A 26,414-nucleotide genomic window follows, 5' to 3' on the forward strand; every position below is an offset into this window, starting at 1 on the left:
GAATGTGCTAAAACAGGAGTAGTGGTTCTTTGTGGTTTGTGAAATACAGGGTGGTTGCTCTTTTATTCTTACTTAATAGAAATTCCTCACGTGCACTAAGCTCACTGCTGTGAGCCTCAGAGGAGAGAGACTTTTCCAAGCCTGCCAGCAGGCCAGCCCTCCGAGAGGACCATCCTTGGGTTCCTTTTCCCTGGCCAGCGTCCCCATTCTGACACTCTTCCCCTCGTGTCATGGCCACGATCCCTTGGTTGTCCTAGCTACCCTCTGGGCCTGCGCCACATGGCCTGCCTTTGGCCCACGTGGGCTCCTCAGCTCACCTGCACTGACTCCCTAGGGTACTGATAAGAATACAGCTTTCTAGGTGCCATCCCGGCCGGTGTCACAATGTCACATCTACTCACTGAACTTGGCCTCAGCCTGAGATAAACCCCAGGGCAGGCTTGGCTGGCCAGTAGCTTGGCCGTCCAGACTCTTGTCATCACACTGATATTGACGAGGTCTAAGATAACCCAGCTCTGCACGCGCCCCACTGCTGGTTTGCTGAGCCTGCAGCAGGCACCCAGCAACCCTCTAGATGATTTCACCTAGAGGACCCCCCCAACCCCACCCATCTTTGCTGATTCTCTTGACATTTCCTTCATGGCAGCCCATCAAGTTCGTGTTGGGTCAACTCATCTCCCTGCCTTTATTTCCAAACCTAATTTGAAGGATCTCCTCTGTTCCACGTGACCTTGATAACAAGCCATCTGTGCTCCCATGTCAGGCAGACTGAGGACAGAGCCCACTGGCATCAACACTAGAGATCCTCCTTCTACCTGAGATAGGGCTGTGACCAAACTCAGATACGAATGGCCCATAAGTTTTAAAGGCACCCAACCTGTACTCCTCCGGCTTTTATGTCTCCCTCAAAGTCACTGGGATGCCATGTGGGTTTCAGCCAGCGCCTGCTGATAGCCCAGGGGCTGGTACATACTCCATCTCCACGCTGGGCCCAGAGCCACCCAGGACAAGCCACCTGTTCGCTATAATGGCCATAAACACCTCTCTCTCTGCTCCGCACTTGGGCCACAAAGCACAGCTCTGAGTTTAGTCTGTCTTTGTTCAAGGTAATGGGAAACCCCGATTCATGGCCTGTTTCCTGTGTTCACAGCTCATAAGCCTTTTTTTTCCCCCCCAAGATTTTACTTATTTGTTTGACAGAGAAAGAGACAGCGAGAGAGGGAATACAAGCAGGGGGAGTGGGAGAGGGAGAAGCAGGCTTCCCGCTGAGCAGGGAGCCCAACGTGGGGCTCGATCCCTGGACCCTGGGATCATGACCTGAGCCGAAGGGAGACGCTTAACAATTGAGCCACCCAGGCACCCTAACAATGAGGTTTGGGGTTTTTTTTGAAGATTTTATTTATTTATTTGACAGAGATCACAAGTAGGCAGAGAGGCAGGTAGAGAAAGAGGGGGAAGCAGGCTCCCCACTGACAGAGAACCCGATGTGGGGCTCAATCCCAGGACCCTGAGATCATGACCCGAGCCCATGGCAGATGCTTAACAACTGAGCCACCCACGCGCCCTAACAATGAGTTGTGTTTTTTTGTTTGTTTTGTTTTTGTTTTGTTTTGTTTTTTTAAAGATTTTATTTATTTGACAGAGAGAGATCACAAGTAGGCAGACAGGCAGGCAGAGAGAGAGAGAGGAGGAAGCAGGCTCCCTGCTGAGCAGAGAGCCCGATGCAGGACTCAATCCCAGGACCCTGAGATCATGACCCGAGCCGAAGGCAGAGGCTTAACTCACTGAGCCACCTAGGCGCCCCTAACAATGAGTTTTTAAGATGAATTTCCTTTGTCCTTTTGCGAACCATCATCACTTTGCCTTCCTGCCACCTTCTGTCACTTCTGTCCTCCCTGGCTGCCCAGAGCTGCCACATAGAGGCTCAGACAGGCTCACCTTGACCTGTCTTCATGGCTTAGGTGAACTTTTTTGATTTGGCGGCTTTGATTTGTGCCGTTTTGCGGTCAGCGTCTGCCATGTGCTAAGCCCTGAGAAACCAGGGTTAGCTGTGTGTTCCTTTCTCTCTCCTTTTACCTTCCTTCCTGCCCTTCTAAGCACATTTCTCTGACCCTTCTCTTTGAAAGTGCTGGGTTATGTAAAGAACAGAAATTTGTTTCTCACATTCTGGTGGCCGCAGTTCAAATTCAGGGTGCCAGCAAATTTGGCTGGTGAGAGCTGCTCTCTTTATGCAGAAGGGTAGCGTGGGAGGAGGGAGGCATCTGAGCTTTCTGGTGTCTCTCTCTCTCTCTCTTTTTTAATATTTTATTTTATTTATTAGAGAGAGAGAGAAAAAAGCAGACTCTCCATTGAGCAGGGAGCTCAACACGGGGCTCAATCCAGGACCCTGAGATCATAACCTGAGCAGAAAGCAGATGCTTAACCCACTGAGCACCCCCAGACACCCTGCTGGTGTCTCTTCTAAGATAAGGACCCTGATCCTATCCAGATCAGAGCCTCACCTGATGTTCTCATTTAACCTTAATGACTTCCTTGGACACCCCATCTCCAAAGACAGCCACTCTGGGGGTTAGGGCCCCAACATACAAGTTTTGGGGAGACACCAACATAAACATTCCATCCATAACAGGAAAGGACCTTGAAAACATCTTGCTAAGTGAAATAAGCCAGGCGCAGAAAGGCACATACTGTGCGATTCATTCCACTGACATGAGGTACTTCGAGGGGAAACATGGTTTTATTCGTTGTAGGGTGCTCTGGGCTGACCTGTGCCCCCCCCACACACACACACATACAGCTGCCCATGTTGAAGCCCTTGCCCCCAGTGTGATGGTATTTGGACATGGGGACTCCGGGAGGTAATTAGGTTTAGAGGAGCTCATGAGAGTGGGGCCCCCATGAGGAGGTTAGTGCCCTTGTAAGAGGAGACGCAGAGAGCTCGCTCTTGCTCTCTGCACCTCTTGAGCACACAGGGAGACCTGGGCTGGCTGGCTGCAAACCAGAGAGAGAGCGCTCCCCCAGGACCCAGGCCATCCGCACCTTGATCTTGGACTCCCCAGCCTCCAGAAATGTGAGAAAGTAACGTGTGTTGTTCCAGCCCCGCCGGTTTGGGTACTTTGTTATGGCAGCTCACGCTGACCAAGACCTTGGTCATGAGTGTTCTCTCTGGTTTTTTTGTTGGTGGCTGGGGGGCTAGTGCTTTTGTTTACTTCCGAATTTTCCTTTTTGAAATCATGACAGACTCAGAGTCCATTGCAAAGCTCACATGTGCCCTTCACCCAGCTTCCCCAGTAGTTCCTTTCTGAGTAACTCTGTAGGTTATCAGAACAGAAAATTGCATCGGGCAGTGAGTGTGTCTAGTTCTGTGCCGTTTGGTCACGCGTGCAGACTCCTGTGACCGCCTCTGTTTCGGAGGCGGGCGGGGGGCCATTTTCGCACCATGAAGATCCACCCCTGCCCGTCCCCTTCACCGTCACCAGCAGCCACTAATCCCTTTCCGTGTCCACTACCCTGTCATTTGAAGGAGGTGACATAAATGAAACATCCAGTGTCCTTCAGTATTGGGTATTTTCTCTCATGACGGCGCCTGGACACCCCCCCCCGGGGGGGGGGGTCCACCCCGGTTGTTGCATGTTATCGAAAGTTCCTTTTCGTGGCAGGGTAGGATTCCGTGGTCTGGACAGACCACGATTTGTTGGGCTGCTTGCCCCGCAGGACAGTCTGGGGGGTTTCCACTTAGGGGCTATTCCTGAGTAAGCTGCCACAGGCGGTCACAGCCAGGTTTCCGTCTGGCCATATGTTCTGTGCGCTGAAATGAATATACACGGGTGCCCTTTCTGTGTTTTCTCTGCGAACCGCCCGCTGCTCTGCAGGCTGGTGGCTGTTCCCTTCCCGCTGGCCAGCGTGGGAGCGACCCAACTCCTCCACACCCTCGTGGGCTGTACACTCGCCTCTCTCAGCCCTGCTGGTAGTGCCTTCTGGGGGTGGCTTTCTTTGCATCTCCCTCACAGCTCATAAGTGGAGCTCCTTCCCCGTGCTTTTTTACCATCTGTAGGCTTTTTTTGGGGAAACGCATCTTCATCTTTTTTGCTCATTTTCGAAATGGGTTATTTGTGTTTTTATTACGGAGGTTTGAGAGCCTGTTGTATATTCTGCGTGCTGGTCCTTTGTCAGATGGGCAGCTTGCAGTTACCCCTCCCCCCATCCTTTCTGTATTTTTATTTTTTAAGATTTATTTATTCCCTTGAGAGAAGAGCACTGGAGAGACAGTGAGCAACCATGGTGGAGGGGGGGTTGCGCAGAGGGGGAAGCAGGTTCCCCACTGAGCAGGGAGCCTGATGCAGGGCTCAGTCCGAGGACCCGGAGATCATGACCTGAGCCAAAGGCAGACGCCCAACCGACTGAGCCACCCAGGCGCCCCCTCTTCATCCTTTTATTTTTTTTTTAATTTTTTTGTCTTAAGATTTTATTTATTTATTTGACAGACAACGAACACAAGTAGGCAGAGAGGCAGACAGAGAGAGAGGGGGAAGCAGGCTCCCCGCTGAGCAGAGAGCCCGATGTGGGGCTCAATCCCGGGACCCTGAGATCATGACCTGAGCCGAAGGCAGAGGCTTAATCCACTGAGCCACCCAGGCGTCCCCCCCTTCATCCTTTTAACAAACTAAAGTTTCCAATTATGAAGTCAATTTAGAGTTTTTTTGTTATTGTTGTTGTTGTCATGGTCATTGTTGTCTTTTGTGGATCAGACTTACGTGTCTTATCAAAGAACCGCTCATGAACCGAGCCCTAGTTCCTGAAGGTCCTATCCTTTTGTTTCCCGTGAAACATTTTACAGTGTTACATTTTACAGTGCTACATTTTTCATTTCCCTCTGGCCCACTTGGAGTCCCTGTTTGGGAAAAGCATGAGGTTCCAGTTGCCGCTCATTTTTATTCCCCGGACACATGGGCATTATTGTCCTTTCTATTTTTCACTTCCAAAATCATCCACGGAATAGTAATACAAAATGTTCTGTAGAACTGTAATTCACTCGTCGGCATGACCCACCTGTCCTGCGTGATATTCTTGCCAAAAATACCTGTAGGCTATTAACATTATTCGTTTGCTGCCTGGAAGGGATTTTTTTGAACCCCGATGTTAGGATCACTCACTATTAAACATTATTTCAACTTACAACACCCATTTATACTGGAGCAATTAACTGTGGATGGCGGCATCATGGACTATTTCTACTTTTATGCCTTTTTGGTGATTTTTAAGTTTTCTGCACACCCAGTCAAGAAGATAAGTGCATTTTCTTTTATGGCGTTCGCTGGGTTTGACGTAATTTGGGAGTAGAAAGTTCGTGAATGATTTTTATTGAGTAATATCAGGTTTAAGAGGAGTGTTCTTTCTGGCTCACACGGACCTTCTAAGCCCCAAGCTGCTCCCCCCACCCCTTTGTCCCCTGAGGCACGGGGTTAAGGTTTTTTGTTGTGTCTCTGTGTCTTCTGTAGTTTTATTCGTCTTTATACCATCTTGCTTGTGTAACGTCAAAATGAAACAGGCAGAGAAATCAATGAGTTGTCTTGGCATCGATCTAGTCTAGTCTCAGGTGGCTGGAAAGCCAGGAACTGTGAACTGAAAACTTCATGTTGTCTCCGATTTTCTTAATTGTCTCTCAAACACTTGCCTGAAGCTCGTGCTTGCTAGAACTCTCCAGAGACAGGCGGCAATCTCAGCCTGAAAGAAAAGTCTTCACTGAGGCAAAGAATGGGGGCAGGGACAGAGACACAGGACTTCAGTAAATACGAGAAAAACTAGCCGTTATTTTAAAGCGGCTGTGCAGCTGGGGAGGGCCAGCCCCGCCTAAAGCCGCCACTTGGCTGGTCCCTTTGTGTGGCCTTTTGCAGAAAATTGGGGGGTGGGGGGGAGGCCTTCTGTGCCAGGGCCCAGCTGCGTGCAAAAGATGTTCCCAGTTGCTCTCCCATTGAGCAGCGGGAGGGATCTGCCATTGAGAATATAAAATTCTTGCTGCAAAGTCAGTATTTTTAGAAACAAATGTGCTTCTAGATTATAAAGGACAATTTAAAGCTAATGAAGATGGTCACTGGCTATGTCATATTGGGCTGCCTTGAAAAAGGACTTTCAGCAGGTTTGTAACTATGAAGTCTTATTAGTGGATTTTCCCCATGAGCCCTTGTGATTCTGCCAGAGCTAATGGGTTGTGCTTGTGTATCAAGGAAAAGTCAGGGGCCCAGAGGACCTGTGAGAGACCAGGGTCCTGCTGGGAGTATCACTATGCTGGAAATTAGCCCCTCTGAACCTGAGCTTCACAGTGTGGGGTCTGATGTGCAGGGAAAGTAATGGGAATACTTCATTTTACTGCGCTTGGCCGATAACGCGATTTTTACAGATTGAAGAAGCAAGTCCGTCCAAGCCATTTTCCTCACTTTGTCACATTTTGATAATTCTCACACTGTTTATTTTATTTTATTTATTTTCTAAGATTTTATTTATTTATTTGTCAGAGAAGCAGGCTCCCCGCTGAGCAGAGAGCCCCGATGCAGGGCTCGATCCCAGGACCCTGGGATCATGACCTGAGGCAAAGGCAGGTGCTTTACCAAATGAACCACTCAGGCGCCCCAACAATAAGTGTTTCTTTAAGGAGCTCCTGGGTGGCTCGGTCTGCTGGGCAGCGGCTGCTAGTTTCGGCTCAGGTCGTGATCTCAGGGTTGTGAGGTTGAGCCCCACGTCGGGCTTGGTACTCAGCACAGCGTCTGCTTCAGACTCTCTCTCCCTCTGCCACTCCTGCTCGTGCACTCTCTCTCAAATAAATACACAAACTTAAATATATATGTATTAAGAATAAAGTGTTTTGGGGGCCCCTGGCTGGCCCAGTCAGTGGATCATGTGACCCTTGATCACGGAGCTGTGAGTTCGAGCCCCACGTTAGGTGTGGAGATGACTTAAAGATCTTTTTTAAAAGGTGTTTTTTAATTAAGGGACGATTACCGTCTTTTTAGACATAGTGCTAATAGTCTATAGCATAGCGTGAACATAACTTTTACAGGCACCGGGAAACCAAAACATTCCTATGACCCGCTTTACTGCGATGGGTCTGGAACCGAACCCACAGTACCTCCAGGATACGTAAGTGGGATCATGATATCTGCCACATGGCTTCGTCGCCCTTAGTGCTCTTAGAGCCCACTCTTCAAGACACCTAGACAAAACAGGTTTTAAAGAATAATCATCATGAGAACAGGCAGCTGTCTGCGTTGCTGAGAACAGCATGTGTTTTTTCTTGCCCCTCTGGAAGAAGACCTTTCTCCATTTTCTCCGTTTGCTTCTTATTTTTGTCCCTCCCTCTTCCCCGGGTCCCCTTGCAGAAATGGCTCTGCGGCACATCGTCTGCAGCGGGCCCGGTGCACGGCAATCGATGGCCCCTCTCAGCAGTGGGCAGACGGTGCTAATTAGGCTCTGAGGCCACTTCTCATGGTGGTGCAGACAGTGCTAGGCGGCCGCGTGCCGAACCCCGCACTGTGGCCCAGATCCCAGCACCACCACTGCCCCTCCGTCCCGCCATGGCTGTCTGCTTTCAGAAAACATGGTGTAGTGGGACAAGCACACAGTCCTGTCGCTCTCAGGGCCAAGGTCAGAGTGACTGGCTCAGGCTGGGTTCTCCTCCTGCAGAAAGATGGTTCTTCCTCCCCGAGTTCATTCATTCGTGTGATAACTTTGCTGAGATGGGACTCACACACTGTACGGTCCCCCAGTTAAGTGTACCAGTCAGTGACTTTCCGTATAGTCCCCACAATTGGCATTAGCACCTCCAAGAGAAACCTCATACCCATTAGCCGTCACCCCCGATCCCCCCGCCCAGTCCTGCACTACTGTTCATCTACCCTTCCTTCTCCACGGATTTGCCTCTTGTGCCCGTTCCCAAGCAGCGGACTCCTGCAGTCTGTGGTCTTTTGCGTCTGCCTCTTTCACATGGCAGATTTTCCAGGTTCGTCCATATGATAGCCTAAATCAGTGTTTCCTTCCTTTTATGGCTGAATAATAATTTTGTTGTATGAGCGGACCATCTTGTGCTTCTCTGTCCTTCAGTTGACGGATATCTGGGGTCGTTTCCACTTTGGGCTGTTGTGAATTACGCTACTGGGAGCACATATGTGCTAGTGCGACAGTGCCTTATCGCTTCTCTTGGGCATACACCCAGTGGAGACACCAGAGTGTAGGGTGACTCTCTCTTTAACCATTGGAAGAACCACCAGTTTTGCAAAGTGCTATGCCATTGTGTCTTCCCACCAGCCTTCCCTTACATCCATGTGTCTAGATGTAGGAAAACTGCCCCCGGAGAACGTTCGAGGCTCAAAGCCCTGGCAGGCAGACCTCTGGGCCCCTGGGTGCCTGTGTTGGAGGGGATCCAGGATTTGCTTTAGCTGGGTATGGTAAGCCATGCACGTATGCGAATGAATGCCAGGAGAGGAGAAGTTTGTACTCGCAGTCCCCTAGGAGGAGAAGGCAGGGTACGCCACTGAGGGCCACAAGGGGAGGCCCCGGAGCCAGAGCGCATGACAGAAAAACGTGGGCCAGAGCCTTCGCTGTGGTTTCTGTGGGGATGAACTGGTGGGGCAGGGTAAACAGGGTTAGGACTGGCTAATTTGAAAAATCTCAGTGGGCCCTGGGGCGTAGGGGCTGTCCCTGGTTGTCTGGCACCAGCCCAAGGGGTGATCAGGGCAGGGGGATGGTGGCCGTGAGTGCGAGAGCCCCACAGAGGAGGGGCTCGGAGTGTGGGCTCTGGATTGGTGGGTTTGCACGTGAAAGGCGCTCTTTAGAGGGAGTCCTTCACGGGCTCTAGGAATCCGCCTGCTCTGGGAGGGGCAGGCCTCTGGGTCAGCAGGGGCCCCGATGTCGGAGCATCAAAATTACAGAATAGAAAGATGTGGTTGGAATGGCTGGTCTGTGGCAGAGCCACCAATTCGTGTCCTGATCAGGCGGTTGTCTGCATGACTGCACAAGTTACAGAAAGGCTCGATTAGTGAACATCCACCCCTTATTTTAAAGTCTTAAGTAGCTTGAGAGGGGCCGTGGTGGTTAGACCCTCCAGGGAAAAAGAATGAGTTCTTCTAGCAGGGCCATATTGCTGCCAAATGAACGGCATCACGTTTTCCTGTAAGAAGTCCCCCCAGATCGGATACTTCTGGGGCAAATGTGTATAATATGGCCTAGAGCAATACCAAGAATATCGGTGCCCTGAAGAGATATCATATGCATTTGAGCAAATCAGGGTGTTCTAAGGCATCGTAATCATTTCCTCCTTGACATCTCGCTTGCATGTAGTCAGTCCTTTATTCACGGATTCCGTATTTGCAAACGTACCTGCTCGCCGAAATTTATCTGTGACCCCCAGATCCACGCCCGTGGGACCTTCACGGTCCTGTGGGGCCATGGGCAGTGAAAAACAGGAGTCACCCACCCTGCACGTTGCCCGTCAAGGTGGGACAGAGGGACACCCTGCCTTCCTGTGGACAGGCGTCCTGTTCGCAGTGCGGTTAATGCCGTGTTCTTTGCATTTTTATGCTCTCCGTTGGGGATAGGGCTGCTTGAAATGGCCCCAAGCATCATGCTGAAGGGCCGTCCGGCATTACCAAGTACAAGGAGCCTGTGATGCCTGGGACGGAGAAAACCCACGTGTTCGCCATGCTCCCTTCAGGCCCGAGTTGTGGTCCCAGTGACTGTGAGCTCAGTGGTAATAGATCAGTGTGTTCAGTCATGTGTCTTTCAGGGGAAACACACATAAAGCAAGCGTACGTACGGAGGAGGTGATGGAAGTGTGGGCAGAAACTCGCAGGAGCCCAGCTCTGCATCTCCATCAGGACAGATTCGGCCCCCGCTAATTCAGCGCCCACCGCAACTTCACCGGACATCAAGACAGTGAACACTAAGAATCAGCTGCAACTTTTTATTTTGAAATCCTTTCAGATCCCCAAGAAGCGACGAGCCTGGGTGGCTTAGTCGCTTAAGCATCTTGCCCTTTGCTCAGGTCATGATCCCGGAGTCCCGGGATCGAGCCCCTGGGCTCAGCGGGAAGGCTGCTTCTCCCTCTGCCTGCCACTCCCCCTGTTTGTGTGCTCGCTCTCACTCTCTCTCTCTCACAAATAAATAAAATCTTAAAAAAAAAAAAAAAAGATTCACAAGAATTGTGAATTGCAAAAAAGGGTACACAGAGTCCCAGGTGCCCTTTGCCAAGCATCTTGCCGTGATGATATGCCAGCTGGTAATTAGATAATCCAGGTCACTGGCATGGGTGGAATATTATCAACTCAGGGACAGACCCAGTTTGGGTTTCGCCAGTTGTTACGTTGCACTCTTCAGTGGGGAAAAGGGAGTGTGTAGTTCCATTAATTTCTTTTATAATTTTATTTATTTGAGAGAGAGAGCGAGCACATGAGCAGGGGGAGGGGCAGAGGGATAAGCAGACCCAGTGCGAAGCAGGGAGCCCGGCGCGGGGCTCGATCCCAGGATCTGGACATTGTGACCTGAGCCAAAGTCAGACACTTAACCGACTGAGCCCCCTCCAGGTACCCCTAGTTCTATGAGATGTTATCCTTGGTATGTATAGATCTGAGTAACCAACACTACAGTCAGGATGCAGAACGGTTCCCAAAGAAACAATGATTTCTTTTTTTCAAACTGTGGTAAAACATACCTAAACATAAAATTGACCACTGTAACCATTTTTTAAGAATATAGTCCAGTCGCGTTAAGCACATTCACACAGGTGTTCCACCATCCCCACCTTCTGTCTCCAGAACTTTCCATCTCCCCAAACTGAGACTGTGTCCCCACAAAGCACGGACTCCCCACCCCCTGCCCCAGCCCTGGCTCCCACCATCTCATCTCTGTGTGGACGGGACTCCTCTGGGGACCTCCTAGAAATGGAGTCCTGGGAGATGTATCCTTCTGCATCTGGCTCCTCTCACTAAGGCCACTGTCCTCAGGGTCCCTCCACATCGTGGCAGGTGTCGGGATTTCCTTCCTTTGTATAGCTGAATAATATTCCATAAAACAGTGATTTCTTGATCTGTTTTGTGGGAGGCACTGTCTTCCATTCTACTGGGGAAGCAGACAGTGAATGATCAGAATAAATAAGTCAATTACATCGTATGTCAGAAGGGGCCGCCTCGTCATTCATTTCTCGCCGCTGAAATTTTATCCCTTGGACCCCCTTGAGTGCAGTGGCGCCTGGTGTCCCCAATCATAACCCTTAGACACGGATACCTCAAAGTGTCTTCTCCATCATCAGGGGGAGGTTTAAGTTGCTGTAGATTTAGTGTACCCATTGTTTATTAAAATTCTTTGGGAATGATGATCCCCAGAGGGTGTGTATGGTGGCATTTCCTCCTGTGGACTGTGATTAAAGCAGAACCCATGTGACTTCAGGCAAGATCTCGGGTCACAGGAACAGTCTGTCAGGCAGGCAAAGGACTCAATTCAGGGTTTGTCCCGTATTTGTACATGGGGTCATAATTGCTTAGGTGGCATTTCAGGGGGGTGTAGAAATGGCAGGAAATCCCTGCTCTGGACCACGGAGGCCTCGATTTATGACTTTTGCCTTTATGAATATGGGTGTTCTTATAGGGATGATATCCTTGTCACCTTTGTCTCAATGATGATAGTAATTGTTAGCCACTTAGGATCCTGGGACATCTAAAGTCACTGACCAGATGTCCCCTTCACCGTGTGGGACCGTGTTAATGAATGGCTGTGGATCTGTGCTCCGTGTGGAACACGGCGTCACACAGCCTACTGGTGAAGTCTCTGTTGATGAGCTTTGTTCATGACTCCTTGACCCGAAGTGTTCTCTCTGACACACACCCGCCCGCCCACCTGGAGCTACCGTGCATTTCCACCTAAATTAGAACTCTGAGGGCAGGCACCTGGGTGGCTCAGTCAGTTAAGCGTCTGCCTTAGGCTCAGGTCATGATCTCAGGGTCCCAGGATCGAGCCCCACATCGGGCTCCCTGCTCCGAGGGGGAGCCTGCTTCTCCCTCTCGCTTCTGCCTGCTGCGCGCCCTACTTGTGATCTCTCGCTTTCTCTCTCAGGTAAATAAAAATATTTTAAAAAATGAATGAATGAACTCAAATGTTGAATCCCTCTCCCCAGAAAAGCTCTTGAGAGAAGTACATTTATTTTCCCCTAGTGCTGCTCCCTTGCCTACCCTAAAGGTCATGGTCTGTATGCCGCAGAGAACCACAGTCCCCTCTACTCAACCTGTGTGACAGAAACCCGTGGATGGACGCACTGGGGACCCAGGAGTCACGCTAGTGGACAGATCTCTTCCTAATGCTGCTGGTTATCGCTGCCTGGAGGAGCTCTTTCGAGTGTGGTTTTCACCCTGAGAATGAGCGAGCCACGCAGCCCGTCCCAGCCAAGGCGCAATTTGTCAAACTGAAGAGGGTGACAGTTTGGCTTTCTGAGTTTCACTGTTCCATCAGTGAGGAAGGTGATCAGAGCGTAAGCACAGCCCACTGTCTCAGTTCCTACCTTAATCAGCAGAGGAGTGTGAAGAACCCTTTGGAGCCCCCGTTGTGTGTTGGTTTACAGTCCTCGTGTGAGATGGGATTGGCCCCTCTTGTCCACTGTGGTGCTCAGATTCTCTCAGTGTACTTACGAACGGGGCGTGTGTGGTCCTACATCATGCTTTGTGGTGGCGGGGTCTCAGTGTCGTCCGGACATCTGATCTCTGGTTAATTACAGTCAGAGAGTGAGAGCGAGAGCGATACAGAGAGAGAGAGAGAGAGAGAATGTGTGTGTGTGTGTGTGTGTGTGTGTGTGTGTGATGTCGGCACCGAGCACAGAGCTCCCTATTTAGTGATCTTAGATTACTTATAGTGAATCTAAACTCCTCTCTGCCTGTTTACCCCCCGCCAGGATGGAAGGGGTGTCAGGATTTTTTTGTTGTTATTTTACCAAAGGAGAAGCTACTGTGCGATTTCCAACTAAATGGTCACAGTGGGGACCAATTTCCTGCCCTCCAGACCCGCTGTCTCAGCCAATACAGTGGGAGAGGACGCAGCTTTACATTTCTAGAAGGATCACACGGAAGTATAAAAACGGCGCAGCCCGGCCTCGCACCGCGCTGGGTCTTGGAGCCCCGACCGTGAACATGGGGAACACGCATTCCAAAACCAGTGACAGACACAGCGCGCACCACGGCCGCCCCGAGCTGTCTTTCTACAGCTCTTTTCCTCGGAAGTGGAGCGAGAATGTCTTTCTAGATAACGAGCTGCTGACCTCCAAGATCCTGTCCGTGCTGCGGCCACAGTCGGAACGGGGCTTTCGGACAGGCCCCCTGCGCTACCCTGCCCACTTTCTCAGCACCAACTCTGTGTTTGCCTCTGTCGCAGCGTCCCTGAAGGAGCACCCAAGGGCCACCCTCTTGTCTGATGGCAGCCCGGCTCTGTCCAGGAATGTCGGCATGACGGTCTCACAAAAGGGGGCGCCGCAGCCAGCACCCAGCCCGGCAGGAACGGGGACACAGCTTGGGTAAGTGGGGTCCTGTCCCTGCGCCAGGTGCCGGTGAAGGGGGAGAGAGAGGGAATCGGATGTGGCGTTACACAGGGACCCCGTGGCCAGGCTCTCCTAAGGGAGACCCTCATGTCCGTGTGCACCTGCCCGTTGCTCCCCAGCCACGCCATGAAATTCCTATTAACACTTCCTTCAGAGATCTAATCGTCTTTATTGAAATGCCGTGTGTTGTGTTCTGGGGGTACTTGACCATTAGGAGCTAGTTCTGTTTCCTGCTCTCAAAGGGCCCATAGACAGGGTTCCTGTCTGTGTTCGAGACAATGCTAGAAGTCCCACCGAGGTTGCCATGGAGGTAGCATCCCGTTATTGATGCCTTAACCCTGTCCTCCGAGGACTTGGAACTCAGCAGCATTTGCTCGCAAAACCTAAGGCTAACCTAAGGCTAATAAATGTCATCGAGGTGGTCCTTGTTGGGGTTGGTGGGGAAAGGAGCTGATTATCTTCTGCCAAAAAAGGGCTCTCCCTCCACCCTTGGCTGAGTGTGGCTGTGTCCACCCAACTCTTGCTGGAAAGAATTCCAGGGGCCCTGGTGAGCTCGGGTGGCTGTTAAAGGAAGCATACGATTGATTGCACCCTTAGAACGTACTGGACATCAGACTGAAGTTAGTTAGGATGGAGGAAGTCCTGGTGTGATGTGGACAGATAGTCTCCTGATTTTTACACATGATCTGTGACAGAGTTTATGTTGAAATCCAGAAAGTTCTCAGGTAGATTTGCCTTCGTAGAATGTGTGTATGTGTGTTTAGCTCAATTTTTTAGAGTAACTGTTTTTATGATTTTTTTGTTTAGACCAATCGCAGGAGAGATGGATGAAGCCGACTCCGTGTTTTTAAAATTTAAGCAGGCAGCTGATGACTCTCTTTCGCTCACATCCTCGAGTGCCGAGCCCATTTTTGTAGAAGGTACGGTCACCTCAACTCTTTTCACGGGCATCCTGTGGTCTCCACCCGCCGTGGAAGGGGCTGCGACCCATTTCAGTGTGTCCCCAGGACGCCCGCTGGGGTAGCCCAGAGTCAGCGAGGCTCCAGCCCCCAGCCTCGGTGTCTTACTCCTCACTCAGACCCCTGCACGGCTTCGCTGAGGAGTGAGATCGAGTCGGATGCCCGCGATTTCGAGGCCGAGTCCTGGAGCCTTTCCGTGGACGCGGCGTATGCAAAGACCCAGAAGAAGGAGGTGGTCAAGAGGCAGGATGTGCTCTATGGTAAGAAGTTCGGCGCCGTCACACGGACCTTCCACTTGCTTCTTTTCCGCCTTTGCTTTGATTGGTTGCACTGAGGAGCCTGGGCTCCACTAAGACCTCAGGCTCCTTTTTGAGACTAGGGGGCTCACTCTGCCTGTTCCCCTGGGGCCACCCTGCCTTCCCAGTCAGGGAGGAGGTGGCCAGGGAGGGCTTTGTGAGAACCCATCCCTGAGGATGAGTGTGGGTGAATGCCCAGTCCTGACTCACCCTGACCCTGCTGGTGACCCCGAAAGAGGAGACCATCCCGGGCCCATCCCAGCCATCCCTGGTGACCCCCGACAGGCCTGGGGTGGCTGTGACTAGGGGTGCGAGAGGCACAAGACACAGCACTGGCTCCAGCGTGATCACCCCGGGCAGCCACGCTCCTGAGATGGGAGGTTTTGGACACAGAACCTGTCCCCGGGCCGGGTGCCATGTTGGGGGCCCCACAGATGTCCCTCTAGGCCTCTGGCCCCCTCTAAGCAGGATGATGAAGGCCCAAGACTCCCACTGGAATCTGGGGCCTTTCTCTCCCCCAAATTACTTGTTCTTAGGATTCTCTTTGTGGGAATCATTCCCCAAGACACTGCTGGGTCGCCTAAGGAGGTATTTTCTGTTCCTCACTGGGGTTCTGTGAGGAGGTTCTGCCGTACAAGTGTCTTCTGTTCCACTGGGGTCCGGTTGGCGATGGTGGGGTCCACTGGCCCTTGAGTCCCTCCACGTTTCCCACCCTGACTTTGCTTGCTTTATTTTTTTTTTTTTATTTTATTTATTTGACAAAGAGAGTAAGCACAAACGGGGAGCGAAGCGGCAGGCAGAGGGAGAGGGATCCCGGGACCCCGAGACCATGACCTGACTCAGAGGCAGACGCCTCGCCAGCTGAGTCTCCCAGGCACCCCTCACACCCTGAGCTTTCTGCTCGGGCCAGAGTAGGTTGGGGTGTGGGCAGGAGGAGATCTCTGTTGATGCTTTGCCTCAGGGCTCCAGACCCAGGGCAAACATCCTGCAGGGAAGGACAGGACGGCCGTCAGTACCGGGCCTGGCTCTGCCGACCTCTGGTCTCTAGCCACTTCCAGGCCTTGATTTGAACACTTCCCAACACGAAACCTGTTCTGCCTTTGCCTTTTTTTTTTTTTTTTAAGATTTTATTTATTCATCTGACAGAAATCACAAGTAGGCAGAGAGAGGGAGAAGCAGGCTCCCCGCTGAGCAGAGAGCCCGATGCGGGGCTCGATCCCAGGACCCTGAGATCACGACCCGAGCCGAAGGCAGAGGCCTAACCCTCTGAGCCACCCAGGCGCCCCTGTCTTTGCCTTTCACCAGAAAATTAAATTCTACACTTGAACTCTGTTTTGTCGTTGGCTATGGTCTGGGTCTAGTCACTGCTGTGCACAGGCATGTGAGTTTCCCTCACCAAGGAATGGTGTTCACCAGAACAGTCTTCTTGCTTAAAACAGCCTCTTTGGGCCGGAAATCCTACCCTGAATTGGAGGCCCCAGCGCAGCCCGAGTCCTCTCTTTCCTGACACCGCTCCAGCCCTCTCGCTGCTCCCCGACCCTGGGGCCCCTGCAGCACTGCGTCTGGGGGGACAAGAGGCCCGAACACCCCTCGCAGACAGTAAGGCCACCAGGGGAAGGACTTAGGAGGAGAACTGGGAGAAGCCAGCCAGGTGCCCGGTGGGTAGGCAGTACGCATGCGTGCCATCGCGGGCCACGGGAGGAGCAACACGCGCCCTTCGGTCCGTGTCCCCGCAGAGCTGGTGCAGACAGAGGTGCACCATGTCCGGACACTCAAGATCATGCTGAAGGTCTACTCCAGGGCCCTGCAGGAGGAGCTCCAGTTCAGCAGCAAGGCCATCAGCCGCCTCTTCCCTTGTGTGGACGAGCTGCTCGACCTACACAGCCACTTCCTCTCTCGGCTGAAGGAGCGCCGCCAGGAGTCCCTGGAGGAGGGCAGTGACCGCAATTACGTCATCCAGAAAATCGGGGACCTCCTGGTGCAGCAGGTGGGCGCGCCGGGGCGGGCAGCGGGCCCGAATGAGCCCCTGCCTCGTCTCGGCTCCATGCAGTCGGGAAAAGAACACGGCCTCTGTTGACTGAGAGCCTGCAGCGGACAGCGGTCCCGGGCCTTTGCAGGAACGCAGAGGCCCGAGGGCCGAACGCACCTGGGCAGACACTGTCCACCGTAACTGCATTCTGGGCTTCTGTCTGGTTGCTCAGCTGGGCTCACTGTTTTTGCTTCTCTGGTTTAGATCTCTGTGGTTGGGGCTGTTAGAAGTAGGTCTGTGGTAAAGGCGCGAACCCTAAATTGACTTCTGAGTCGACGTCCGAGCCTAGGCCAAGGTGGACAGAGGGGCTCAAACTCCTTGTCCGACCTCAGAGTGCTCCAGGCCTCCAGAGCCAGCTCATTAGAGTTAATTAGCAGAATGCCTCTTTTGCTTTTTTTTTTTAAGATTTTATGTATTTGAGCGAGCGAGCGAGAGAAAGTGTATACCGTCCGGGAGAAGCAGAGGGAAAGGGAGAAACAGGCTCTGCGCTGAGCAGAGAGCCCGATGCGGGGCTCCATCCCAGGACCCCGGGATCGTGACCTGAGCCAAAGACAGATGCTTAACCCACTGAGCCCCCCAGACATCCCAGCTTTTAAATGTTTCTAACATTTTTCAGCATAAATGTACTCCTCCCCCTTGGATTTTAGGAAGTGTTAGAGCTAAAGTCCATTAGAAAGTTTCTTCTCTTGCCTTATTGTACCTTGCGATAAGACCCCCGTCCCCCCAACCCCACCCCTGTATTCAAGTCCTACCTGAATAAGAAAGTGGAGGCACGAGCTATTCGAGACCTGTTTTAGTAGTCAGCTGAGCCCGACGCGAGCACTCCCTGCAGATTCTCCTGCTCCTTCCCGCCAACATCTCTGTGGTCTCTCTGCAGTTCTCTGGCGAAAATGGGGACAGAATGAAAGAAAAATATGGTGTCTTTTGTAGCGGCCACAATGACGCAGTCAGTCATTATAAGTTGCTACTACAGCAAAACAAGAAATTTCAAAGCCTGATCAAGGTAAGAAAAAAAATTTCTTTTTAATTAAAAAATGTATCCCCTTTGCTGTAGCTTGTTTTCCACGGGACTGTAGACTTTGGGAGAGCGTACAATGACCAGCAATGACCAGACCTTACAAACCAGCGATTTCCAAGTTTTTCAGGGAAGTCCAGATGTAGAACAAAGCAAAACACACCTGCGGCTCTGTTCAGCGGGCTGTAGCGTGGCACCTGCTGACCCTCGTTCCTCAGGCTGCCAGGGGGACACAGGTGTCCTTTCAAGGGGCCACCGTGCCCTGGGATCTGCCCCTCTTTTGCCTCCTTCCCTCTCTAGTCCCCACTTATCCTCCCTCCACCCCCCAGGCCTGCAAAATGACCCCTGCCTGCCTTCTGCCTGACAGTGTGCAGGTGCTCAAAGCCCAGACCCCAAAACACACATCCATCCCGAGTCTGCCAGGTCAGGCAAGGCCCTGCCTCCCGCATCCTTGAAAGCACACCTGGGTCTAGGCCACCTGGCTGTCAGCACGCATCCTGCAGCCTCTCCGCCACCTGCTGCTTGGTCCCATAGACTTTAATTTGAAGTGATAACTGATAATTAATGGCTATAGAAGTAAGAGGGACAGGTTTTTAAATTCCGCTCCCTTACAGTTGCAGTGGTCAGAGGTAAAAGGGAGTCTGGAATTGGCCCAGGAGGCTCACAAAGCCCACAGTCCTGCTCAGAAGCAGCTCTCAGGATTGCAGGCATTCCTGGAGTGCATGAGTGCTGGGGGGGGCAGAGATGCAGAATGTGTGGAATGCTCTGGAGGGCACCAGAAACTGCCCTCTGCCCTGCCGAGAAATAGCTTCAGATGACGGCTTCCTGGGTTCTTAGCCAGAGCCGTGCTTCAGGAGCCAGCAGGGGGCTGACTTGGGCTCCAGCTCAGTGTGGTTCCACAGGCTTCTGACAGCCGCCAGTCAGGGTCCCCATGTGTGAATATGCACGTGTGTGTGGGTGTGCATGTGTGGGTGTGTGAGTGTGTGCTCACACCCACGGTGCACAGCTCTCCGGGTGATTCCCTCCCGTCCCCCTGCCCCCCGCTGCTTCTGGTTTCTTCTGAATGGGTTTTACAAGAGGAGAGGCTGCCTTCGCTTCTGTGGCCTTTCTGTACACAGCAGGCGAGCCCTGCTTGCAGTGAGTACTTGAAAAGTTCTTGTTGAGCTGAGAAAGGGGGAAGCGCCTGGCCTGGCACGAGATGAGATGCCAACAGGACATTTTGTTTCCCATGTCATAGAAGATCGGCAACTTCTCCATCGTGAGGCGGCTCGGCGTGCAGGAGTGTATCCTTCTGGTCACTCAGCGCATAACCAAGTACCCCGTGCTAGTGGAGCGCCTTATTCAGAACACAGAAGGTAATGTCACTACCCTCGCTGCCTGGCTCGCTTCCGCCCTCAGGGGCGATCTCTGTCTCTCTTGCCTCATGTTAGCAGCGGACTGGGTGAGCGCCCCTGTGTGCTCCGTCCCCGGTGGTCTGGATTCACGCCAAGCGCTGGGGTTTCCGACCCAGTGTGGGTCCAGGCACAGAGATGGTCTGTGTGTTGCATGCCTAGAAGCTGGAGGGTGGAGGAAACAGGGCGCACAGCCCAGCCCAGAGTTCTCCGAGGCCAGGGCCTGACCACACCTGACCATACCTCCCCCACCCCTAGGAGATTTGGGCCCTGGGAGAATGAGCACATTCTCCTGCCACAGAAGCCAGAAGCTTGCAGTCAGAGGAGCGGGATGTGTGTTGGGGCGTTGTTATGAAGAGCTGGTGGGCCTAGGGGCGCACATTTAGTGAGAAGTGACCACTGGGCCGCATGGAGCTCACGGGAAGCTCTGTCTTGGCAAAAACCAAAGGCCAGGCTGCCGCGTTTCTTTCCAAAAAGCATTTACAGCTCGGGAGATCCAAATCAGAAGGTGGATTCTCGAGGGTCCCCTGAGCTGCGGCTTCAGGGAACAGCCCTCAGAGACCCGGCGTGTGTCCCCTTGGCGCCGCGGTGGCGGACGTGGGTGGAGGAAAGCACTGACTCTGGTGTGTGTGTGGCAGCTGGCACCGAGGACTACAGAGACCTGACCCAGGCCCTGAACCTCATCAAGGACATCATCTCCCAAGTGGACGCAAAGGTCAGCGAGTACGAGAAGGGCCAGCGCCTCCGGGAGATCGCAGGGAAGATGGACTTGAAGTCGTCCAGCAAGTTCAAGAACGGGCTGACCTTCCGTAAGGAGGACATGCTGCAGCGGCAGCTCCAGCTGGAGGGCCCGCTGTGCTGGAAGACCACGTCGGGGCGCCTGAAAGGTAAAGGCTCGTCCCTCACCTCTGCTGGGGCACGGTGGGGGCCCTCCCGGATCAGCGGCGCCTTGTGCACAAGCAGGAGCCGGCCTAGCTGCTCCACGGTCGAAGGGAGGTTGGGTGCACGCTAGTCAGGATGAGACGGGCAGCCAGGAGCGTGGGAAGAATGGGCTTTGGGGTGCTGCGGGACCCACCACGAGGACCACTAACCTCAGCGGCCCCAAGCATCGCACTCCCTGCTCGGGGTGTCCTTCGAGCCCCACTTCCAAAACCCACCGTGTGCTTCCAGAACATAGAGCACTCGGGACTCAACACTGAGTTTCTTGGCTCATCTCGTGAGCTTCTGAAAACTTCCTCACCCGCCCTTTGACATCAACATGTCTCTCTTTTTTTTTTTTTTTTTAAAGTAATTTTTTTTTTAAGATTTTATTGATTTGAGAGTGAGTGTGAGAGAGCACAAGTGGGGTGAGGGCAGAGGGAGACACGGACCCCCTGCTGAGCAGGGAGCCTGATGCGGGGCTCGATCCCAGGACCCTGAGATCATAACCTGAGTCGAAGGCAGACGCTTCACTGACTGAGCCACCCAGGCACCCCAACATCGGCGTCTTAAAAGATCTCTCGGGGAGTGTTTGAGACGGCCAGTGACCAAATGTGTCTGTCCGGAATTTGCACAGGCGAGCACCCAGCGGATGGTTTAACTCCCGCTGTGTGCGGGACACCGAGGTGGATGGTAGGAGGCCCTCGCCCTCAGGGGACTTCGGTCTGTGGCACGAAAGGGAGTAAGGAAACAAAGTAAGTAAGGAAACAAACAAACTAGTGAAAAGTGCAGTAAATGCTTCAGAGGAAGCCAGCAGGCCAGAGGCAGGAGAATTACAGAAGGAGATAGAAAATAGTGAGGTCGACGGACACCCCCAGACTCCTGCAGGAGCATTACGGCGCCAGGCTAAGTGACCGGGACCTCTCCCTGGAGGCTGAAGCTTCCCCCGGGACGTACATAGGGCCCTGCGACCCCGTCAGACATGTCCTTCTGTGCTTCTCCTTAGACGTCCTTGCTGTCCTGCTGACCGACGTGCTTTTGCTGCTACAAGAAAAGGATCAAAAATACGTCTTTGCCTCCGTGGTAGGTGTCCTGTCTTCTTCAGATGAAGGGTCCCGCCCGCCTTAGGGACCCTTCGGGGTTTGCTGGAAGGCTGCCTGCCTGCACAGAAGGCGGCTCTATGTTAACCCACTGTCCCAGGTCCTCCCGGGGGCCAGAAGGTTCCAGCGAAGCAGGGGTAGAATTTTCTGAGACCCCCGGGGTCCTGTTTGGTTGCCTGGGAAGGCTTTAGGGGCCTGTGCTAACATCTTGTCCAGTCTTAGCCTTTACATTTCTGTGACTCTGCCTCTCTCGGGGTACAGGGTCTTGGGGTCTCCAACTGACTCTGACCGGCCCCCCCAAGTATGACACCCGTCACCCCAGACGGAGGCCACCCTCATTACTTCAGTTTACCTTCATCACCTCTGTGAAGGCCCCATCTCTAAATAATCCAAAGGGTCTTGGCCTCCCCCCTCCCCGATGGCAAATATCTCCGAATTACTTGAGAACAGAAGGGCACAGGACGCCCCCCGACCCGCTTCCCCTCAGACTCGGCTCCACGGCTGCTCCGACACAGCCCGGTGAACGGGGTCCTCCCCGACCCCGTCTTCCACCCACACAGGACTCGAAGCACCCGGTCATCTCCTTACAAAAGCTCATTGTGAGGGAAGTGGCCAACGAGGAGAAAGCCATGTTCCTGATCAGCGCCTCCCTGCGAGGGCCCGAGATGTACGAGATCTACACCAGCTCCAAGGAGGAGAGGAACACTTGGATGGCCCACATCCGAAGGGCCGTGGAGAGGTGAGAAGCGCCCTGGGTGTTCCCTGCCCACAGCTCTTTGGCCCTTGGCTTTGGGCAAAGCAGCTGTGACCTTGAAGTACCCAGGAGAGGGCTGGAGGTCGCAGGAAGGCCAGAGGCCCGTCTGCCTTTCCCCTGCCTCATTCTGCCCTAGTGCCTCGTCCACCCGCCTCATCTAAAGGGAACAACTGACACCCTTCCAACTCCTTCCGCCAACAGCTCAACCAGTCAGAGGCTAAAAAGATGTTGCTGGCCAGTGGGTGTGGGCCCAGGCTCTTGTACCCTCTGTACTGGTGGGGTGCAGTGAGGGACACCTGACCTGGGGGCCAGACCTGTCAGAGGAGGTTTTGGTGTCCTGTCCTGTCCTACCTCAGGCCAGGGACCCCTGGGGACTCCAGCCAGCTGCTGCTCCCTCTCTTTATGCCTGGAAGCTTCCTGAACCTGCTCAGAGCTCCCGCGATGCTGAATTTCAGTTCTGCAGCCCCCCAGGAAATGAGCTGGCCTCAGTTTCCTCCCGCCCCATGTGGCCGGGCATGGAACCCACGGCTGGTGACGGGCGGACACTTGAAGACAGGATAAAGGCTGGCGGCTGCCTTGCTCTTCCCCGCCCCGTCTCTCCCTCACTGTTAACAAGCTCAGTCACCCCCAGGACGAGGCGCTCTGAGCAGCTGCTTCTGCTGGTGCAGCTCTCGGCGCCCATCGCCGAGGCCAGCCTGCCCGAAGGCGTTGCTGCCCATCTGCCCCCTCTCCCTGCAGCTGTCCAGACGAGGAGGAGGGGCCCTTCAGCGAGGCGGAGGAGGAGAAGAAGGTGTTCGAGGCCCGCGCCCTGAGGCTGAGGGACTTCCAAGGTAAGGGGAGTCAGGCTGGACCACCGTCGTGTCCCCCGTAGGGTGAGAAGGGCCCGGGACCACCAGCAGCATTTCTGTCCTCTCCCACTAGGATCAGCCATGGAGCAGATTTCCACCCAAGTGACCAGGCGTTTTGTGAGGCTTTATCATGAGAGGGTGGCACTCGGGGCCCCTGAGCCGTTTCCAGACACCCTGGCTTTGCCACACATACACGCGCGCGCACACACACACACCCCAGTCCCTATCCAGGAATGAGCTCGCTGGGGGTGTCCCAGGTCACATAAGGCAAAAACCCCAAGGGGACTTAGAGTAGCACAAGGACCCCACAGCCTCCTTCTAGAGCTTGGTACACCCACAGCAGCCCTGGCTTTGTGTCTGCAGACCTCAGCCTCCAGCTCCCTGTTTTAATTTGTTTTAACTTCTTCATTGAGCTGTCACTGAGACACAATACAGTTCAGCCATTTAAAGTACACCATTCCATGGCTCGTAGTCTCTGGCACGAGATCGTGCAGCTGTCACCACAATTTCAGATCGTTTTCACCACTCCCGAAAGAAAGGCCATCTCCTCGAGCTGTCACTCCCTGTTCCTTCCTCCCTCAGCCCCCCGTAACCTCTGTTCTACTTTCTGTTTCTGTGAGTTTGCACATCCTGGGGATCTTGTATCAATGGGGTCTTGCCATGTTTCTCCTTTTGTGTCTCGGCTGACTTCACCGAGCAGGACGGTTCAAGGTTCAGCCACATTGTAGTGTGTGTCGACTTCCTTCCTTTTTAAGGCTGAACCCCGTTCCATTGTAAGACGCACCCCATGGGCTCGTCCGTTCCCCTCCCCGGCCCTAACGGATTCCCACGAGACTTCAGTGAGATCACTGCCAAGAACAATCCCAGGGACTTTGTGGTCTCAATCGACCCTCCTCTTCCCCCACAGTAACTGAGTCCTTTATTTTTAAATTAGGAAATACGTAGGCCATAAAGACACAAAATTAGATAGTATATATTTATTTCTCTTTGTGGGGAGGGTATATGTTTGAGATTATTTATTCATAGAAATGTCCAAAAGAAAGGAGGGGGACCTCCCACTGACCCCGGAAGCACAGTGTGAACGCAGTGCTCGTTCAGACTCTGTATTTCTAGTGGCTCATAAAACACGGGTCCTATATAGACATATCTCCGCTGGTGCCACAGTCCTACAACAGTATCCCTCATTACTGATGGGATTCTCACTGCATTAAAAAATAGATACTTTCGCTATGGAGATGGGCTTTCCCATCTTCGATCAAAAGCTGGTCTCCTCCTTCACGCTGGCCCATCAGGGACACTCACCCAAATCAGGAGCCAGGCAGGACCAGGCCCCCCCCCCCCCCCGCCGGGATTCCCTACACTCTATAAGTTCCTCCAGGGTCACAAGGGGAGAAGTGGAAATAAGACAGGACTGCAGGGCACATGATAGACTTGTGTTTTGCATGTGATATGATTACTTGCCTAGAAAATCTAATAGAACCACGTTGAAAACTGTTGGAACTTCTGAGGGCGCCCAGTAAGTAGTTCAGCCAAAGGTGACGTGTATACACGGGCAGCCACCGGTGAGAAAGTTGCTGTCACAGCAACAGCAGCCAGGAGCATCAAACCCAGAGAGACCTGTAAGGAGTCTGGCCTAAATGCCTGAAGGAGGAGTTTCAGGAGAAGACGACGAAGTCTTGTAGGAGTGTCCCTCCGGCCCAAACGAGGAAATCGCCTGTTCTGGTCCTCGTGCACACCCCACAGTGTTAGGTTTCTGTAATTAGAGCAAATGATCCAAAGACAGGGCTGTGGCCTCCCCTGCCCCATGGGATGCTGGACTCAGGGTGGGCTGCTGGTGGGAGCTGGGTCCCCGGGGAAAATGACCCCAGAAGGCCAACCCTCCGCTTCCCGTCGCTTTGCAGAGCGACTGAACGTGAAAGACCAGCAGATTGCACAGAGCCTTGGCGAGAAGCAGCAGATCTACCTGGAGATGGCGGAGATGAGCGGGCTGGAAGACATCGCTCAGTCGCGACTCCTCTTCCGAGGAGGGGATTCCTCGGAGACCACGCAGGGGGAGCTGATCCTCAAGTCGGCCATGAGTGAGAGTAAGGAGCCGCATCTAGGGGCCCTCACTGGGTGCTGGTCCACGGCCGCCCTACAGTTCTGCCTGGTGGAGGTGGGGGTGGTCTGGGCATGCTCCTGGAGACAGTGCTGACCCCCCCAGCAGACTTACAGCACCTTCTCCCGGGAACCCACTACAGGTGAGGCAGCACCACGCTGGGCCCCTGGGATCTGAAGTCAACCAAGATGGGTTCCCACACTCGGGAGGTTCTTTCTGACAAGTGGGGCCCCAATGATGTCCCCAGAAATAAGCACACATCCAAATGTGGTAGGTCACTTCAGAGGGCTCTGAGACCCAGCCCACCTCCCAGGAGGGCTTCCCGAAACGTCTAGGTGGGAAGAGGCTTAAGAGCACAGCGGCCACAGGAGGGCGCTGGCGAGCACGTGGCCTGTCCCTTCTGTGCACCCTCAGCCACAGGGCCTGCTTCGGGGGTTGGCCAGGGGCCTTGCCAGAGCCCCTAATGGCCCCCAGGCAGCTGCTGAGCCAGCCCCGTGTGAGGCCCAGCATGTGTCAGGCCAGGCAGCCAGTGCTCATCGGGTCCAGCCAGGAAAGCAAACGAGAGAGAGACAGCTGCTGCCCTCCAGGCCTTTCCTTCAGAGTAAGGGGGAAAGAGAGCTCCCTTGTGGACTGTGTGTCCGCTCAGTCTTGTTTCCTCCAGCCACACTGACCTCCTGCTTCCTCCCATTTCTTCAGTGGCCATTGTTCTTGGCCCCCTGAGGACCCTCTTGTACGTGCCTCAGCCTGGAACGTTCTTCTCCCCTCCTCCTCACCTGGCCAAAGCCTGTTTGTCCTAGAGCATTTTTTGTGACCTGACCTGCCCCCAAAGGCCACTCTCCCATGGCCTCCAACCATCTGTGTGACAGTCGACAGCCAAGCACACAACCATGTTCCTCACCCAGGCCCAGCACGACCCCAGCCGCCCCCACACGCTGACCCCTGGTCCAGCATCTCCGGCGGACACAGACTGACGTGTCCTGGTTGTTGAACCTGGCATGCACAGGCTGGGGGTGGTGGGGACTGAAGTCCCATGTTGGGGGGATAGAAGACCATGACCAGCGCCCTGCGGGCTTCTCGGGCCCGAGTCCCCAGGCGCTGCCACACTCTGACACCCACAGCGCCACTCCACAGCCTGACTCCGTTCCTCCCGTCTCCTTCCGCAGTCGAGGACATCCAGACCCTGATCTGCAGGCAGCTGGGCAGCACCAACAGCCAGGTGGAAGACGGGGGTGGCTCCGCAGGCCTGCCCCGCAGGGCAGAGACCTTTGGAGGCTATGACACCGTGAGCAGCCCCGGCAAGAGTGAGTGGTTCCGCGTCCCCCTGGGGCTTCGCGGGGTCCCGCACAAGAAGTTGTGAGGATTTTTGGAGTGTTCCCAGCAGTGAAGTCAAGGCATTTGCTGCTGCTTCTGCTTCCTGCCAACTCTCTGCCCCAACTACGAAC

The 26,414-nt window shown here is 53.6% G+C and overlaps 1 protein-coding gene across 9 annotated transcripts in view; it reads left to right on the top strand.

The window, feature by feature from the left end:
* Positions 1-26,414, top strand: part of ARHGEF18 (Rho/Rac guanine nucleotide exchange factor 18) — an 81,042-nt gene that overhangs the window by 49,048 nt on the left and 5,580 nt on the right. For all 9 annotated transcript variants that reach the window (XM_045084559.1, XM_013045268.2, XM_013045269.2 and 6 more), the window contains 12 exons: positions 13,402-13,540; positions 14,372-14,484; positions 14,643-14,783; positions 16,556-16,806; positions 17,726-17,851; positions 19,101-19,218; positions 19,893-20,141; positions 21,179-21,255; positions 21,833-22,011; positions 22,765-22,856; positions 24,776-24,958; positions 26,136-26,273. In XM_045084559.1, coding sequence (XP_044940494.1) covers positions 13,402-13,540; positions 14,372-14,484; positions 14,643-14,783; positions 16,556-16,806; positions 17,726-17,851; positions 19,101-19,218; positions 19,893-20,141; positions 21,179-21,255; positions 21,833-22,011; positions 22,765-22,856; positions 24,776-24,958; positions 26,136-26,273 — 1,806 coding nt within the window. The remainder of the gene's footprint in view (positions 1-13,401; positions 13,541-14,371; positions 14,485-14,642; positions 14,784-16,555; positions 16,807-17,725; positions 17,852-19,100; positions 19,219-19,892; positions 20,142-21,178; positions 21,256-21,832; positions 22,012-22,764; positions 22,857-24,775; positions 24,959-26,135; positions 26,274-26,414) is intronic.

The sequence above is a fragment of the Mustela putorius genome, unplaced genomic scaffold (assembly GCF_011764305.1).
Source record: "Mustela putorius furo isolate JIRA1106 unplaced genomic scaffold, ASM1176430v1.1 tig00000095_pilon_pilon_pilon, whole genome shotgun sequence".
NCBI classification, from domain to species: Eukaryota; Metazoa; Chordata; class Mammalia; order Carnivora; family Mustelidae; genus Mustela; species Mustela putorius.